The 16,842-nt window shown below is 40.9% G+C and overlaps 1 protein-coding gene across 1 annotated transcript in view; it reads right to left on the bottom strand.

Moving 5' to 3' along the window:
* Positions 1 to 8,372: 8,372 nt before the first annotated feature.
* mamdc2a (MAM domain containing 2a) overlaps positions 8,373 to 16,842 on the bottom strand; it is a 36,956-nt gene continuing 28,486 nt past the window's right edge. The window contains exons 9-14 of the mRNA XM_063897652.1: positions 12,856 to 13,121; positions 12,250 to 12,346; positions 11,456 to 11,602; positions 10,934 to 11,193; positions 10,247 to 10,331; positions 8,373 to 10,124 (exon numbers count right to left, since the gene is read on the bottom strand). Coding sequence (XP_063753722.1) covers positions 10,063 to 10,124; positions 10,247 to 10,331; positions 10,934 to 11,193; positions 11,456 to 11,602; positions 12,250 to 12,346; positions 12,856 to 13,121 — 917 coding nt within the window. The 3' untranslated portion in view covers positions 8,373 to 10,062. The remainder of the gene's footprint in view (positions 10,125 to 10,246; positions 10,332 to 10,933; positions 11,194 to 11,455; positions 11,603 to 12,249; positions 12,347 to 12,855; positions 13,122 to 16,842) is intronic.

The raw sequence follows: 16,842 nt of genomic DNA on the forward strand, positions 1-16,842 counted from the left end.
TTTATCAAAGCATTAGCATTAATTGTTTAAATGGCCATGAGGAGCCGTGGTGTGTCGGCTGGTATACAGAGACAGTGTGTTGTAGAACAGCGCGGCCCAGTGGAGGATCAGAAGCCTGCATGCTGAAGATCAGCTGGCAGTGCCCTCCTGTTTTATTTCAAACTGATCTCTGAACCAAACCATGACTCCTCTGGTCTGTTTACGTGCATACCGTGCATCATAAAAATGCAGAGGAGTGAGAAGCACTCAGATCTTGTACTTGAGTAAAAGTAGAAGTATCAGAGTGTAGGAATACTCTGTTACAAGTGAAATGCTCGTATGTCCCTAACTGACAGCTGCTGCTCAATTACAAACTGAAAGTCGCGCGGTTAGTGCCGGGTACGAGTAGAATGAAGCATTCCTTCTTCTATTAGGGGAAACTACCGTTCACATACTGCTGCTGCTTCTTATGGTCAAGAGTAGTACTACAGCACATGAATCACGAAACACGCAGACTGGCAGAGTGCAATGCCATAAAAAAAGATCCGGGGCTGCAGCCCCCGAAGCCCAGCCCTCCGTCCACGCCTGATGACAGCCCTCCCCCCTCTACCACACAAAACACAATTTATATGAACACCACAACGAAGGACATGTTGGTAAAACCGGCACAGCTAATTCAAAATATATGAATTAATTTGGGGATACATTTTATAGGCAGAATTAATTAAATCGGCACGGCGGCCTACATTGAAAATAACTTTGCCTACTCTGTCGATCCTGTCATCCAGTTGTATCGGGTATTACTGCTGATATTAAAATGCTTCTCGAAACTCCTTGAAGACACAAAAATCCTCGGTTTTCTTACTTTTTTGAAACTTCAGAATTTGTATTTACCGCTAATCAATGACAGCGTTGTTTTCCCTCGATAGTGGGCGGAGCCGTAATTTCCCCCGGATGTGACGCATGTGTTACTCTCATCTAATTGACGTTAGCTCTGATGCTAACTAGCTACTGTTCCACTAGTTTGACAGCGGGCGGAACTTGTCATAAAGTCAGCGATGATAAAGCCCACCTATTTAGAGGGAAGATATGATTGGTCATTAGACATTACTCTCTCATTGAGTTACTATAGCTGGGCCTTCTGTGCATTTATAGCTGGACCACCAGTCACCTCCTATCGTCCCAGTAGGCAGATTTGAAGGATTTATTTCTTTGGAAATTTTAAATACAATTAAATGAAGTTATTTTTGGTAAAACTGATGAGAAATATAACTAAAATAATATTGTTTTATCCTTGTGACAAGGTGTGGGTATATGTAAATATGGGACATATTTTAATTTTTTTGTATTCATCGTTTCCTTTTGTTACTTTTTATTTTATTTTTTTGGTATATATACCATATATTTTTTGGTATATATATATATATATATACATGTTGTATTATGTCTTTCTTACCTTTGTTCAGCTGGCTAACTGTTAATAACCTTTGGATTATTTTATAGTATTTATTCTTCTGCCTATTTACATGTGAAGTATATCTTGTCGCGATGTTTGTGAAGATGATGAAGAAGTCTAACTGTATGTATGAACAGATTTAATACACCACACATGCTGCATGGGTATTATCTTATGCGGTACGCAATATTGTTTAGCATTTTGAGCTCCACTGAAAAATACTGAAACGTTGAGTTTAATTAAATGTATTATGTCTACAAATTTCACATAACTATAGGTTAGTTGAAAGCAATAATATTAAGTTGAAAATAAAAAAAATAGGTTCAACTTAATATTATTGCTTACAACTAACCTAATACAGCTATGTGAAATTTGTCTCTGTGCATTGTGAATATGAAAAATGCTGCACAAATAAATACTATTATTCTTATATTAAACAGGTTTATTTCACTCCATCATAGCAGAGTCTATATAAAATGATGTTGTGTATTCTGCCGATTTGAATGTCTCAGTACTTTTCAGACAGCTTCACCTGACCATGCCTCCTCCTCATCCTCCATGTTTCTAGTCTCTCATAAAGTTGGGAGCTATTGGTGATTTGAGGAGTGGCGGCTCTTGAGACAAATCTTCAGCGTGTTCCAGATGAAGGGTTATTGAGCGGCCCTATGCCTTGAGCCACGGAGAGGTTGACCCCTCCATCCTGTCGATGATTAACCTCCGGGGATTGTCGACCAAATCGCCGGGTGCAATCGATTGCTTCACAACTGTCACACACTGACCACTTCCTCTAATGACGACCAGCTAATTAGTTGCTTCTCACTGCAAGGGCATCAACTCTTCAATAATTTATTTAGCCTTTTTTATTCTTAGAGGTATAATGTCCTGTTGTCTGTGCATGTCTATCTGTCACCCTACTATTGTCTCAGTCTTTTTATTACAGCAAACAGGACCACTAGATTAGATCTAAATTCAGCCAAGGGTTGCAGCATCAGATCAATTCTCAAGTGTCTCTATAAATGATAATCCACCTGCTAATGTCTTACTTCACTCCTCCTCTTGAATGTAACCTGCACTGACAAACAAGCACAATAAATCCATAAAGTTTACACTCATACAAGACTCAAAATGAAGTGGTTGAATTGAGTTTCCTTATCACAAAATAATTTACACTAAACGTTCCACAATGACCCGTTGCACTGCTGTAGGCTTTATTAACTCATCATTGTTTTCCAAATCACAAAGAACCAAGTTTTTTATTTACATTGGAGACAGTAGTTTGACTGAAAAAAAGGGAAAAAAAGAGGTCCTATTCCGCTTTTTGGGGTGTTCTTTGTCCTGTGTAAAGTGATCTTAAGTGCATGTAAATGGTCTACAAAGGCTAAAATTCCTGTGTTCTTTCCAGAGGGAGTTTCTCTCCTGCAAACTTCTCTTTCCCTGGCCACATCAACCAGCTCTGACTGGGGGATTCCAAGGCGCTCCCAGGCCAGCAAAGAGATATAATCCCTCCATCTAGTCCTAGGTCTACCCCTTGATCTCTTCCCAGCTGGACATGCCTGGAACACCTCCCTAGGGAGGCGCCCTGGTGGCATCCTCACTAGGTGCCCAAACCAACTCAACTGGCTCCTTTCAACGCGAAGGAGCTGCGGTTCTACTCCGAGTCCCTCCCGGATGACTGAACTTCTCACCTTATCCCTAAGGGAGATGCCAGCCACCTTGTGGAGAAATTTCGGCCACTTGTATCCGCGATCTCGTTCTTTCGGACATGACCCATCCTTCATGACCATAGGTGAGGATAGGAACGAAGATGGCCCGGTAGACAGAGAGCTTTGCCTTCTGGCTCAGCTCTCTTTTCGTCACAACGGTGCGGTAAAGCGACTGCAGTACCGTTCCCGCTGCTCCGATTCTCCAGCCCATCTCACGCTCCATTGTTCCCTCACTCGAGAACAAGACCCCGAGGTACTTGAACTCCTTCACTTGGGGTAAGGCCTCATTCCCTACCTGGAGTGGACAGTCCATCGGTTTCCTGCTGAGAACCATGGCCTCAGATTTGGAGGTGCTGATCCTCATCCCAGCTGCTTCACACTCGGCCGCGAACCGATCCATTGAGTGCTGAAAGTCACAGACCGATAAAGCCATTATGACCACATCATCTGCAAAAAGCAGTGGGGCAATCCTTAGCATACCGAACTGCAGACCCCCTCCCCTACGACTACGCCTCGAAGTCCTGTCCATGAATATCACAAACAGGATTGGTGACAAAGCGAAGCCCTGGCAGAGGCCAACCCTCACCGGAAATAGGTCCGACGTGCTGTCGAGGACCCGGACACAGCTCTCGCTTTGGGAGTTCAGAGATTGGATGGCCCTGAGTAGAGACCCCCTCACCCCATACTCCCGCAGCACCTCCCACAGTATCTCCCTGGGAACCCGGTCATACGCCTTCTCCAAATCCACAAAGCACATGTAGACCGGATGAGCGTACTCCCAGGCCCCCTTCAGGATCCTTGCGAGAGTAAAAAGCTGGTCCGTCATTCCTCGACCAGCACGTACACTTATGAGCATCCTTATGTTCGAACATGGTGTTTGTTATGGCCAATCCATGACTAGCACAGAAGTCCAGTAACAAACCACCACTCCGGTTCAGATCAGGGGGGCCGTTCCTCCCTATCACGCCCCTCCAAGTGTCTCCATCATTGCCAACGTGTGCAAGTCTCCCATCAAGACTAAGGAGTCCCCTTCAGGAGCCCCATACAGGACTCTTTTCAGGGTCTCCAAGAAGGCCGAATACTCTGAACTGCTATTTGGTGCATAAGCACACACAACAGTCAGAGTTTTCCCCCCCATGACCCGCAGACGTAGGGAGGCGACGTGGGCGTGGAGGCGTGGGGTAAACTCCAACAAAGTGACACTCAACCGAGGGCTTGTGAGTATCCCCACACCCGCTCGGTACCTCACACTCCGGAGAAGAATAGAGTCCACCAGATCCAACTGGTAACGCTCCACCACCTACTCCACATCCCCAAAGCCAACTTCTGCCGCCCGGGTCTGGTCCGTCGAGACCCTCTGCTTTCACTGCCACCCTTCTGGCAGAGCACCCGACCCCATCGCTGTTTCCCGTAGGTGGCAGGCCCGTGGGGGAAGCGGAGGTGTAACCCGCGTTGCTTTTTCGGGCTGTGCCTGGCCGGGCTCCATGGCAAGCCCGGCCTCCAGACGCTCGCCGACGAGTCCTCCTTCTGGGACTGGCTCCAGAAGGGGACCCCGGGCTTCCTCCGGGCTGGGTATCCTGGCTTTCAAGTTTGTTTGTCATGAGGTCTTTTTGAACCGATCTTAATCTGGTCCCTTACCTGAGACCAATTTGCCATGGGAGACCCTACCAGGAAAAACAAGGTTCCAGACAACACAGCCCCCAGGTTCATCGGGGTACACAAACCTCTCCACCACGATAAGGTGCTGGTTCTCAGAATGGCCAGAGGAACATATTATGGATATTTACAGACTGCAATATATATATATTTGTTTCTGTCAAATGTTTAATGGCAGCAGGTTACTACACCAGATGTTTTATATTGGAATTAATCACACATAATTCAATGTAGTGTCATTAATCAATATGTTTTGTGAGAAAATAATATGAAAACCACCATGTCTTTTTTGTATCAATGAGACAATTTAAATAAATTCTGTAAAAATAAATAACCCACATTATTTATTTATTGCAAAATATCACTATCTTTCTGAATCAGGTCAAATCATTTACTATAATTTTTATTCATTGTGTATATTTGTATTTTTTTGTTTCATATGTATAATTGAAAGGTCCTGATTGTTATTGTAATTTTATTGTACTTTGTTCAATAGAAATGAAGGTGTTCAATTCTATTCCAAGTAAGCAAAATATGATAAAAAATGTTTTAATAAATCTATTAATGATATATGTACATATGTATACGTACATATATCATTTGGATGGATTCAAGATCCTGATTACTGCAGTAATACTCATACTCTGTTACAGTGATATTTCTCTTTCACTGCCCTCCAGTGGTGCTAACTGTTCCTACACCTACAGAGCCTCAGGGTCATTATAATATAAAACCATACAATACCGTCTGTTGACCTGAGTCTTCAACAGTATGTGAAGTAGAAGAAAGATGATAATTTAATCCCTCTACTTTCAAACCAGTGGTTCAACGTTTTCAAATAGCTGTCAACCAATCTCCACACACAATATATAATTTATTACTTTGAATCTTTGGAATTATTCACTCTGTGTAAATAGTTATGTTTTTATATCTTTTAAAACTTTTTAGTGGACATATGACTGTTTATCTAGCTCTCTGTGGCTTTATCTACATCAAATCTGATTACATGTTGCACAGAAGTCCACTTTAAAATACAACCCACCGTAGTTTGCCATATATTGCCATATTTTCATTGTGTAAACAGATCTGCTTATTTCAAATGTTTTTTTTTGTTTTTTTTAGCCTTGAACATTCTTTATTTAAATTTAAATTTGGCATAAATATCTGTCTTTAGCATTTTCTTCTTTAATACTAGAAAGTTTCTTAAAAATACTCATTTTATTATCTTTATATTTTTGACCTACATTTACAACTTATTTTCTTATGTTGTTTATGTTCACACACCAAATCAAATTCCTTGTGTGTCTAAACATACCTGGCAATACATTTGATTCTGATTCTGATTCTGACCTGCCACTTGGCCCCAGATCTTTGTTGTAATGTAATCAACTTTGCTGCCTCATCGCTCCATAAGTTTATATTATAACAATTATAAAGTGTGAACATGCCATGTGATTGTTCTTCGTGCTACATAAAGTAGCACTGAAATGCTGTGTGAGTAATGCCTTTTCTTTTGTAGTTAATTCATAGTCATACATGTATGACATTATTGAATGTCAAACCGCAGCAGCCTGTGGAATACGATTCTGATTATGTTGTTTGCCTTTTTTATACATGCAGTAAATATCCTGCAATACATTACTGGCTTTTAAAAGAAAAACATGCAGTATAACCGCAAATAAGAAGGCTTCATGGCTGACAGCAGAAACAGAACAAGTTCATCATAAATCACATTTGCATTTTCTGGGACACCCTCCTATTATTGTGTTGTAATTTGCATTTTTTACAATTTGGCCTGATGGTGGCGCCAAATGAATATCAAAGAGTTACCAAGACGAGGTGCATCATTTATTCCCATAAAGAAATGGAATATTCTGAAAAAACATTTGTAGGGGGGCGCGCCGGCTTGTGGTGGAGAGATGGCAGTGACTCAGCAGTAATCTGATTACATCTTTTTGTGTAACTGTAAGGGAATACAGTTGCCATTTTGTGTGGTCTGATGACTTAATCCCGTTACATACCTTATCTGTTCCTCCCTGGGCCTGCTCTTTATTGTCCTCTTCACTGGGGGAGATTCTCTCAGTGGCTCCTGAACAGGGACAGGAAGGAGAAAAGGTTCTTTTCTGTTCCAGGAACCTGGTGAGCAGCCTGCTTTTACTGTTTGTCTCATTAGTCCATTTACTCAAGTACGGCTCTTAAGTACATTTTGAGGTACTTGTACTTTACCAAATATTCTCAGTTTGTGCTATTTTATACTTTTACTCCACTACATTTATCTGACAGCTAGTTACTTTTTCGGTTTGGATTATATTAGCTAATACAAATTATTATTAAATAAACATACATTTACAGGTTAAAAAATATAAATCATATAGAAGTGTATTTGTTTTATGGCTTGTATATATTTACAGTATATTGCAGTTGAGGAACCTGTGACCCAGCTACACTGTAGTTATATATTATATGATAGTAAACCCTTTGAATCTTGAATATAAAGTTATTCAAATAAATTCACCTTTATCAGCTGCGCTAAAAACACATGAACAACCATAATTCATTTTCAGTGTACTGACAACTTTAGTGTGTCTCATGAACGGTAGGTGCAGGATACAGATATTAATATCAAAGACATTGTGTCATCAGATCTCCGTAGTTACTTTGGTGAGAACAATGTTGTCATGGCAGCTCCTAGGCTCTGGAATTCCCTCCCCCAAAATCGCCGTGTTTCTGTGTCCCTAACACTCTTTCAGTCCCGCCTCAAAACCCATCTCTTCACCTATGTCTATCCATAAGCCCCCCTGCCCCATCAACTTCCTGTTGACTGCCTTTAATTTTTTTGTTTGTTTTGCTTGTCCTTTTTTGTCCAACCTCCCTTACACTGTGTTGTAGTGCCTGGGGTAAATTGTATGGTAAGATTAACTGGAAAAAGAGTGGTGCAGGAATGAGTCCTAAAACACTCCATGAGTTAGCATTTTCCACTTTCGGTAACTTCGTCAGTAGTCAAAAGGTTTTGAGTGTGTTTTGGTTAGATGCCTGAAATTAGGTTTGTGGTTTAGACAAGCTGCAGAGATTTTCACGTTTTATTATATGACATGAAATATGTCAGTAAATACTTCACTGGTGAATTTCTGAAGCTTCTGAGTCATAAAAAAAAACGGATGCTAACAAGTTAGTAAATGAGACTAACTTCATCACGCTAAACATTGGCTGCTTTTAGCTTAGTGGTGGTGAGCATAGCCATGTGACTATATTGTATTTTATAGCTTAAGCAAGCCCTATTCTGCTTTCCCCCTCTCCTGCAGTGTGTTTTACAAGTTTGTGTGCATGTAAATGGTCTGTAAAGGCTAAAATCCCTGTGTTCCTTCCAGAGGGAGTTTCTCTCCCACACACTTCCCCTTCTGCTTCTGCAATATTCTGAAATCATGTGGAAAATTCAAATGACTTTTCGTTGAGGGAATCAGTGAAATGCTATCTTCCAGTCATCGGGCTACTATATATCATCACTGCACCACTCTTCATCATAAACGTAATCATAAAAGTCATTAAGAAGACAACAAGAAAAAGCCAGAGTCCAGACATCAAAATTATAAGCAACATTTAATCTGGTTAAGAGGTTAAACAGGAAGCCTGGTACAACAAGATCTCACAGACAGAAGACTAAGTGCAGCAGAGGTGTAGCGTGTATCTCAGAAGGTCTGCATGAAATATATGATACTCATGAGCCACCATCAAGGGAAGGTTTCCAGCACCTTACTGACTATTCGCATCACCAGACACCAAATAAAAAATGTTGTATGTGTAGACCTGATAATAAACTTGATCTGATTCTGACTACATGTTAAATGTAAATCCTGACAGGAATTACCAAACATTGACCAGTATCTGGAAGCGCTTAGATTTTTGACTGAAGACTAAAGCTGGACTCATGTCCTTTGTCACAGTGGAACTAACATTAAAACATCTCACGAAGAAATAACCAAATAAATCTACCCAACATCCACACAGTTGTATGGCAGAAGCCAATTTGTGAATTCAATCAATGGATACCTTTAACAAAATATATACAGAACAGAGTTAATGAACAAACAATAAAGCATCAGTAGATACACAAAGAAAGGATTATAAAAAGAGTATTGCCTATTCTTAATGTTGTGTGCTTTCTTTCATGGCAGTGATTAAGGCTCATTGTGACTAACCACCAAAGTGTGTAATTATATGGTTCCCCACGTTGTTCGTCCATAGAGATTTCCATTTTTTTGCCCAATTAGACTAAGCCATGACACCCTGAGCTACAGTGGCCAACAAGTTCCAACGGCCCAACACATTTCCATCAGGAGAAACACGCTGCACTCAAAAACGATTCAAATACAAAAACACAAAATGCTGCAAATAAAAAACTGACATAAAATGTAAATTTGATTGTCTTATTTTAACATGATTCCTTCTGATATTACAGCAGATATACTGTCAAAACACTTAAAGATATGAAAGAGATTAATTCTGCCAACGGAGACAGTTGGACAACTTTATAATCCTGAACGTCACCAAGCGCTCCAGTCCCAGCTGTGTGCGTCACTTTTTAGTGTCTCCTGGTTTCCGTTGTGTTTTGAGCATCTTGCTGCGTTTTGTATTTGCAGCGTTTGGTTTATGCTGCTTTAAATAAACGCTGCGCATGTTTCATCAAGATGGTGAATGTTTTCCAAGTGCTGCGCATGTGTTGTAAAGTGGATGAAAATGTTTTTTCCTTTGCATGAAACTTGTAATTTGTATTGTTTTTTATTTGCATTGTTTTTAAAACTGCAGTGTGGTTCTCCTCCTGTTTTGGGCCATTGTAATGCATTGGGCTCTGTTGGCCACCGTACTGAGCAGAAGGTCAGTTCAACCTTTATTGGGATGAAATCAGCTATTTGACATGTTTTTTTTTAACATTCTGAATAGAAACCCTGTGTACCTGATAGTAAATGTGGTTATGATGTAGCACATAATTAGTGCTTTATAACTGAAACACCTTTTTTTCCCTTAATGTACAGCAAAGTTTAAAAATATTTGTATGAGCAGCTTTAACACAGCTGTTGTGTATTGAGTATCACAAGGACAAGTCAAGATACAAATGTTTGAGAATGAACATGACAGGCTGAGAAGTGAAGAAAGACAGACCCACACTGCACTAGAGATACTGGCTGCAACACAATTTTGTAAATTGTTTCGGTGGATTATTCACACTTCTAAAACCCTCAAACATTTATAGAGAAAGACGTCCCCGCTGTCTCAGTTCTCAATCTCATTAAAATACTCAGAGAAACCTGAGTACGGAGCGAAGTCCCCGGGATCTGAGGAGGAGGACAAGACAACAGATATTACTGTTACACTCAGGAAGAAATGCACACAGTATTGCTTTAAGGCAAACATTACAAATATCCATCACCTGTGGATCAATACTTCTGTTACTAACCTTCACAGGGTCCTCTTTTAAAGGAGATGTCATCAATAGCAATATCACTTCGTAGTGATGGGCCTCGGATGGCTTCAAATATTATCTGAAAGAGACACAAACCATGTGACTATTGAATATTATGTACTAATATTAGATTATATCCAGTTAAATTGTATTGTTATTATAAATATTTCACTCACAGTTCACATACACGTATAGTAATCTCTAATTCTAGTATTTACTTTTTTAGTTAAGTTTCTACAATAAAAAAACACATTTTTTTCACTTTGACTGCTTATGGTTAATGTTAAAAAATGATGATGTTATATTTTGTATTGTGATCTGTGCATGCATTTGTATGACATTGGTTTCCTATCACTTCTCATTTTCTGATACTGTAATATTATTTCAGCCCGTTTATCATTACAGAGGGAGACTTGATAATGTTGTAATATCGCCAAGCTGCAGTCCTTACACACCTTTTCTGTCGTGTCTACTGTGACTATACACAGTTAAAATGGTTAATGCAACAGTACTTAAACCGGGTTGGTTTATTTAAAGCGAATAGTCCTGCATTTTTCCAGCTCTTTGTATATTCATGGTTTATTGCTTTATTGTATGTTGCTTTGGATAAAAGTATCATTTCAATGTAATGTAATGTACTTCCTGTTGTTTTTCTCACTCTCTTTGGTATTAGCCGGTTACCTGGTGTCGGACATCACATTGGTAGTCCACCATCGCCCTCATCCAGCTGACGCTCTGCTCCCCCCGGCGTCTCCACAGCAACGTGTCCTGCTCTCTGTCACTGCGGCGCAGAAGAACGCTCAGTATGCCGGAGCCAGATCCGTACATGTGGTAGAAGAAGATCAAACACTGAGGGGACGAGGAGCCCCGCAGGTCAGAGGTTAGCAGTCGAGATTTGTGACCCGGACGCATCAGTGACGCCTCGATGTACATGAAGTAACCTGGGGAGGCATAATGAATTACACATTTATGGGATGTTTTATCTCAGCTGTACAAATACAATACACAAAGAATACTGTGTAACTGAGATAAACTGGTATTATCATCCAAAAGCCAACTCCACTGTTTTAAAAAACTGCAGAAATAATGTGAATACATGATGTCAACGTCTCATCTTTAAGAGTGGAATGATACATTAATCCTTTCACATCACACATGACCTCTGAATGAATGAACAAAGCAATGGAGGAGGAAGTGACTCACCCACCCCAGTGGTGTGGTCTCCTCTGGGTCCCGTATAAGAGGTGGGGGTGTGTCCTCGCACTCGCAGCCAATCGGCTTTGTCTCCTTTCTTATCCTGTATGTAGCCACAGACTCCACTTTCAAAGTCACACTGGCCCGGGAGGGAGCCTGCGGAGCAAACACACTCGGTCAATACAGAAGGTGTGCAAGTTTTGGATGAAAACTGGAACAGTGCAGTGTGTGCAGCAGTTTACTAAACCTCCAGGATCATTCTGGGATGGGAGCTAAACTAACTAATCAACACTAAAGGCTGCTCCACTACCGAGCATGCTCCTGGCTGCACTATAAAATCTGAAACGTTGAGTTTAATTAAATGTATTTTATCAATAGATTTCACATACTGTATTAGGTTAGTTGAAAGCACTATATACAAGTTCCAATAACAAATATTTGTTTCAACTTAGTCAATGTTTCAGTTATTTCAGTATGATGTGCAGTAGCTGGAAAATAATATGTAATAAAAAAGAGAATAATCAGGCCAACCCAGCAATGTCTGTTTTGCCCAGAGACCCGTCTTCAGCATTTTTCAGCTCAACAACCCCTAAGCTGAATGAAAGAGAAAGCAGCACCAGGGACCCTGGCCTACTAAATAAGTATACAATTGTAAATTGAACTGGGCCTCAAATAATGTGTAGCGTGGCAACTCAAGAACATAAAATACTGTGAAGGCAGGTGCATTTTAATATACATTTTAATTCAATTAAAATAAAAGGTTTTAAAAGAATTAGCCCCCCCTGAATAAGTAGGGTTTGTACCTGTTGTCATCTGACAGTCCCCCAGGCTGACAGTGATGTCATCAATGGCTACCAAGCCACACTCCCAGAAGTTCTTACATATGCTGACAAACACCACCTGGGAAACAAAAAGGACTGAATACTGCTATTTGAGCATTTTTATCCATCTATCCGTCCTTCCGTTCATCCATCCATCCATCCATCCATCTATCCATCCATCCACCCACCCATCCATCCATCCATCCATTCATCCATCCATCCATCCATCCATCCATCCATCCATTCACCAATCCATCCATCCACCCACCCATCCATCCATCCATCCATCCATCCATCCATCCATCCATCCATCCATCCATCCATCCATCCATCCATCCATCCATCCATCCATCCATCCATCCATCCATCCACCCACCCATCCATCCATCCATCCATCCATCCATCCATTCACCAATCCATCCATCCACCCACCCATCCATCCATTATCCATCCATTATCCATCCATCCCTTCATCACCAAGACGTTTGTAAATCATTCAACCATCAACCTGTGTTTCCATCCTTCCCAATCAGAAGCATTAACGTCCACATACAATATATCATCCATCATATGAACCATGTTTTATACCTTGGAAAGCATTGGCTTCATGTAAGTGATCTCCACCTCAGTCCATACATCCCTGGATGTGTCGGTCAGGCTCCAAACCTTCTCCTGGGCCACATTGTTCTCATCATAAATATAAAGGGCCAGAGCGTTGTCTACTTTCCTAAATCCATGAAGCAGGTAGTAGAACCTCAGGCAGTACTTGTGGTTCCCTGGTAAAAGGGGACCATGAAGTCGACCCACATAATCCGGTCTCGAAGAGAAAAGAGTGTTAACCAGGAGGAAACAGCCTAGAGAAATAAGATGTAGAACACAATATAAAACAAAGATGATGGTGTTAGTTCAGCCACAATGTGTTTAACTACAATGGTATGCCGTTTAAAATACAATACAGCGTCCATAATGACGATCTTCTTACCAATGTGTAAATATGAAAGGAACACTTATACATTCAGAACAAATTCCAAAAATTCACACCTTCATTCAAAACTGGTACAAAGTATACATTTAGGTACATTTAGAGGTCAGCCACAGTGCTGAGCAGATTTCCAAAACTACAACACCTACAAGTCTCTCCATGGCCTCATCAGACCTCCTCCATCCCTACACCCCTACACGGAGTCTGCGGTCCTCGGAGACAGGCCTTCTGTCTATTCCTCGCACTCGCCTCTGAACCGTTGGTGACAGGGCGTTCAGTGTTGCGGCCCCCACCCTCTGGAACACTCTTCCTGCAGAGAACCGCAATGCTGCCTCCCTGGACATCTTCAAATCCTCACTAAAACACTCACCTCTTCACCATAGCCTTTGACCACTAACTCATCTTAGTCCCCCGTTCTTCTACCACAACTGCCATTTCTGTTTTCTATACTATTTACTTTATTTTTCTATTCTTTTATTTGCCCTAGTTTTTTGTTTGTTTATTTGTTTTCTGTCTCAAAAAATGGAAAGCGGCCTTGGGTACCTAGAAATGCGCTATTTAAATTAAAATTATTATTATTATAATCACTATTTTATTAGTGCACCAGTTTATGCATTTAGAAAAGGAGTGTAAGTGATTTCAGTATTTCCACAATCTTCCATGTCTTCACCATAACGCATCTTTGCTAGCTTTATACTAAGAAATGCAAAGTACTAGTTATCCCATCTTACTGTCAAAAGGACAACAAGACCATAGTAAGATAAACGGTGGAGCAAACTGAAAAACATCAGGCTGTTGTGTTCACTTCATCTATGATTGTCTTTCCAACAAATACTAACCCCACTCACTAAAATATACATTTATTATGTTGCTAAGCTGAAGACTTGATTCTGATTGGTCAACTTCGACATTCCAGTGGTATTTAATTTTAGTTAACAGACCACTGAGAAAAAGAACAGAGTGTTGCTAAGAAATCCCTTTGACTATGTGCAGTCATGTCAATCCCATAACACCATGTGATACTTTTTGAATATGTATCTATATATTTGAGGAGAGCACGGAACTTTGGATTCATGATTGCTGAACCGTCCCCAGTTAAGAAAATAAAAAGAGAACAAGAACAAAACAAATGAAAGGAAAGTGGTTATAAGATAAAAAAGTAACGTTCATATTTCTCCTTTTGATTAATATAGAGCTGAACGTTCAAAATAAAGCACGTTAGAAAGTTACGGCATAAGTTTTAAACTGCTTAATAAGCCCCGTCACTTTCATGAAACGCATTTCTCCGTCACGATCGGTTGTTTCTGTGAACAGCCGAATGTTGTGTCATGGGAAATGTTGTGGCCGCAAGGAATTTTGGGACAGCATTTTCTCCTTTCCTTTCCTAAAGGAAGATCCAGTGTTTCCTAAGATAAAGGAGGTTATAAAGGAAGTTTCAGAGCTCCTTTCCTATCATCTAGAGCAGGGGTGCCCAACCAGTTGATCGCGGTCTACCAGTCGATGGCGGGCTGAGTTCCAGTCGATCGCGAGAAAATGTTGTGTGTAGGCTATCCTCCTACTGTTGTGTAAAATAGGCCTACATTAAAACTTCCAACCTAAAACATCTTAAATAGGCACAATGAACTGCTGATCGCGTGAAGCAGTGTGTAGATTTGTACAGCTATAGTAAGGTAGATCAGGCATAATCACAGAAAACATCTCACGCGCTTCTTTCTATCTGCGCGCGCATGGTATGGTTGCTAGGTTCTAACTAAGGACTCGGAAGGGCGTGAGAAGCTTGACTAGAGCGAGTGGATACTACCATGGCGGCAGAAGCTAAAACATCTAAAACGTATTATTTTCATTCAGAGTGGGAGGAGGATTATTTTTCGTGTATTCGAATGCCAAATCCATCTGTCTTATCTGCAATGCAAATGTGGCTTTACCAAAGAAAGGGAATTTGGAGCGGCATTTCAAGACGGTCCACAAGAGCTACGATACAAACTTCCCAGCTAAATCACCACTGCGCGCCCGAAAAGTCAAGGAATTGAAAAGCCAGCTAGCAGCACAACAGTCCATTTTTACCAGGCCCAATACCACGAGTAAGGCTGCAACCATAGCTTCTTATCGTGTCTGTCGTGTTCTTGCAAAAGGAAAGAAATCTTTCAAGGATGGTGAGATTGTGAAAGAAGCGTTCATGGAAGCCGCAGATGCGCTTTTTGCCGATTTTAAAAATCGAAAGGAGATTGTGTCTGCTATTCAGGATGAAGCCTTTCTTACTGATCTGACTGACAAGCTCAATAACTTGAATCTAGAGCTGCAGGGTAAGAACAAACACATCATCAACATGATCAGCTCCGTGAACACCTTTAAAAGCAAGTTGCAGCTGCTATCAAGCAGGTTGCAACAGTGTGATCTGCAGAACTTTCCACACATGGACACAGAACTTAAGCGTCAGGGCACAGACTGCGCGGAGCTTGAGAGTGCACGTTATGATGATCAAGTGCAAAGCATCTTCTCAGAATTTGACAGGCGCTTTACTGACTTTGCATCCATTGAGCCTGTTGTCAGTTTTCTCAGTTTTCCATTTGGGGAGAATATAGATGTGGATTGTATAACGTCCAAAGTGGCATCACTCTTCAACCTGGATAGCGGTGCTATTGAGAATGAGATCCTCACACTATAGAATGACATTGAGCTCAAATCAAGAGCTACACCTGACACAAATGTCCAATTCTGGAATTTAATGCAGAAAGAGAAGTACCCCAACCTCAGACAAACTGCAAAGAATTTGACTGCACTTTTTGGATCAACATATTTGTGTGAGTCTGTGTTTTCACATATGAAAATCATTAAGTCAAAATACAGATCCACCATGACTGATGACCACCTTGCGGCCTGCTTACGGCTGGCACTCAGCTCCTACTGTCCGGACTATGAGAGACTAGCTTCCTCGTCTCAGTGCCAGAAGTCCCACTAAGGTAGAGAACCACTTTTCCAACCTGAATTAGGCATTGTATTAATTGGGTTGTATGTTGTTGTGTTGTTACGGACCAGTCCTAGGCCTACTTGTGCTTATTCTTTGCACGACGTACATTTACTTCAATAATGTATTATTATAGTTAAAACTTGATCTTTGTGTCAGAACATTGTGTTATTATATAGGTGCACAATTAATTGTGTCTACGCTATGGCTTTCGATATGGCTTGGTAGATCGCGACACACTATCAACTTTAAAAGTAGATCTTGGTTCAAAAAAGGTTGGGCACCCCTGATCTAGAGAATTCCAACAGCTCTTATCATAGCGGCCACTGAGGTACTTCCAGGTCATTCCGCTCCATTAGGAACCTTCCTAAGCTAAACTGACTATTCGACCGTACCCAGGAAGTAAACACTAAGGGGAACAGCAAAAGAATATAGACAGGAAGTAAACACTAAGGAACAAGGTTTGGGCTCTGGCAGTGTTTAAAGACTGGTTGGTGAAGATGTGAACCAACTTGGACAGTTACAGAAACCTCAATCAGTGCTGCCCTCATTTTCTAGCCATTGTTAAAAATGACTTTTAATATTAGAGTGATTGAATGATGTAGCAGCTTAGTGTGTGATCAGATGA

This window comes from Eleginops maclovinus, chromosome 12 (genome assembly GCF_036324505.1).
Source record: "Eleginops maclovinus isolate JMC-PN-2008 ecotype Puerto Natales chromosome 12, JC_Emac_rtc_rv5, whole genome shotgun sequence".
Classification (NCBI taxonomy): domain Eukaryota; kingdom Metazoa; phylum Chordata; class Actinopteri; order Perciformes; family Eleginopidae; genus Eleginops; species Eleginops maclovinus.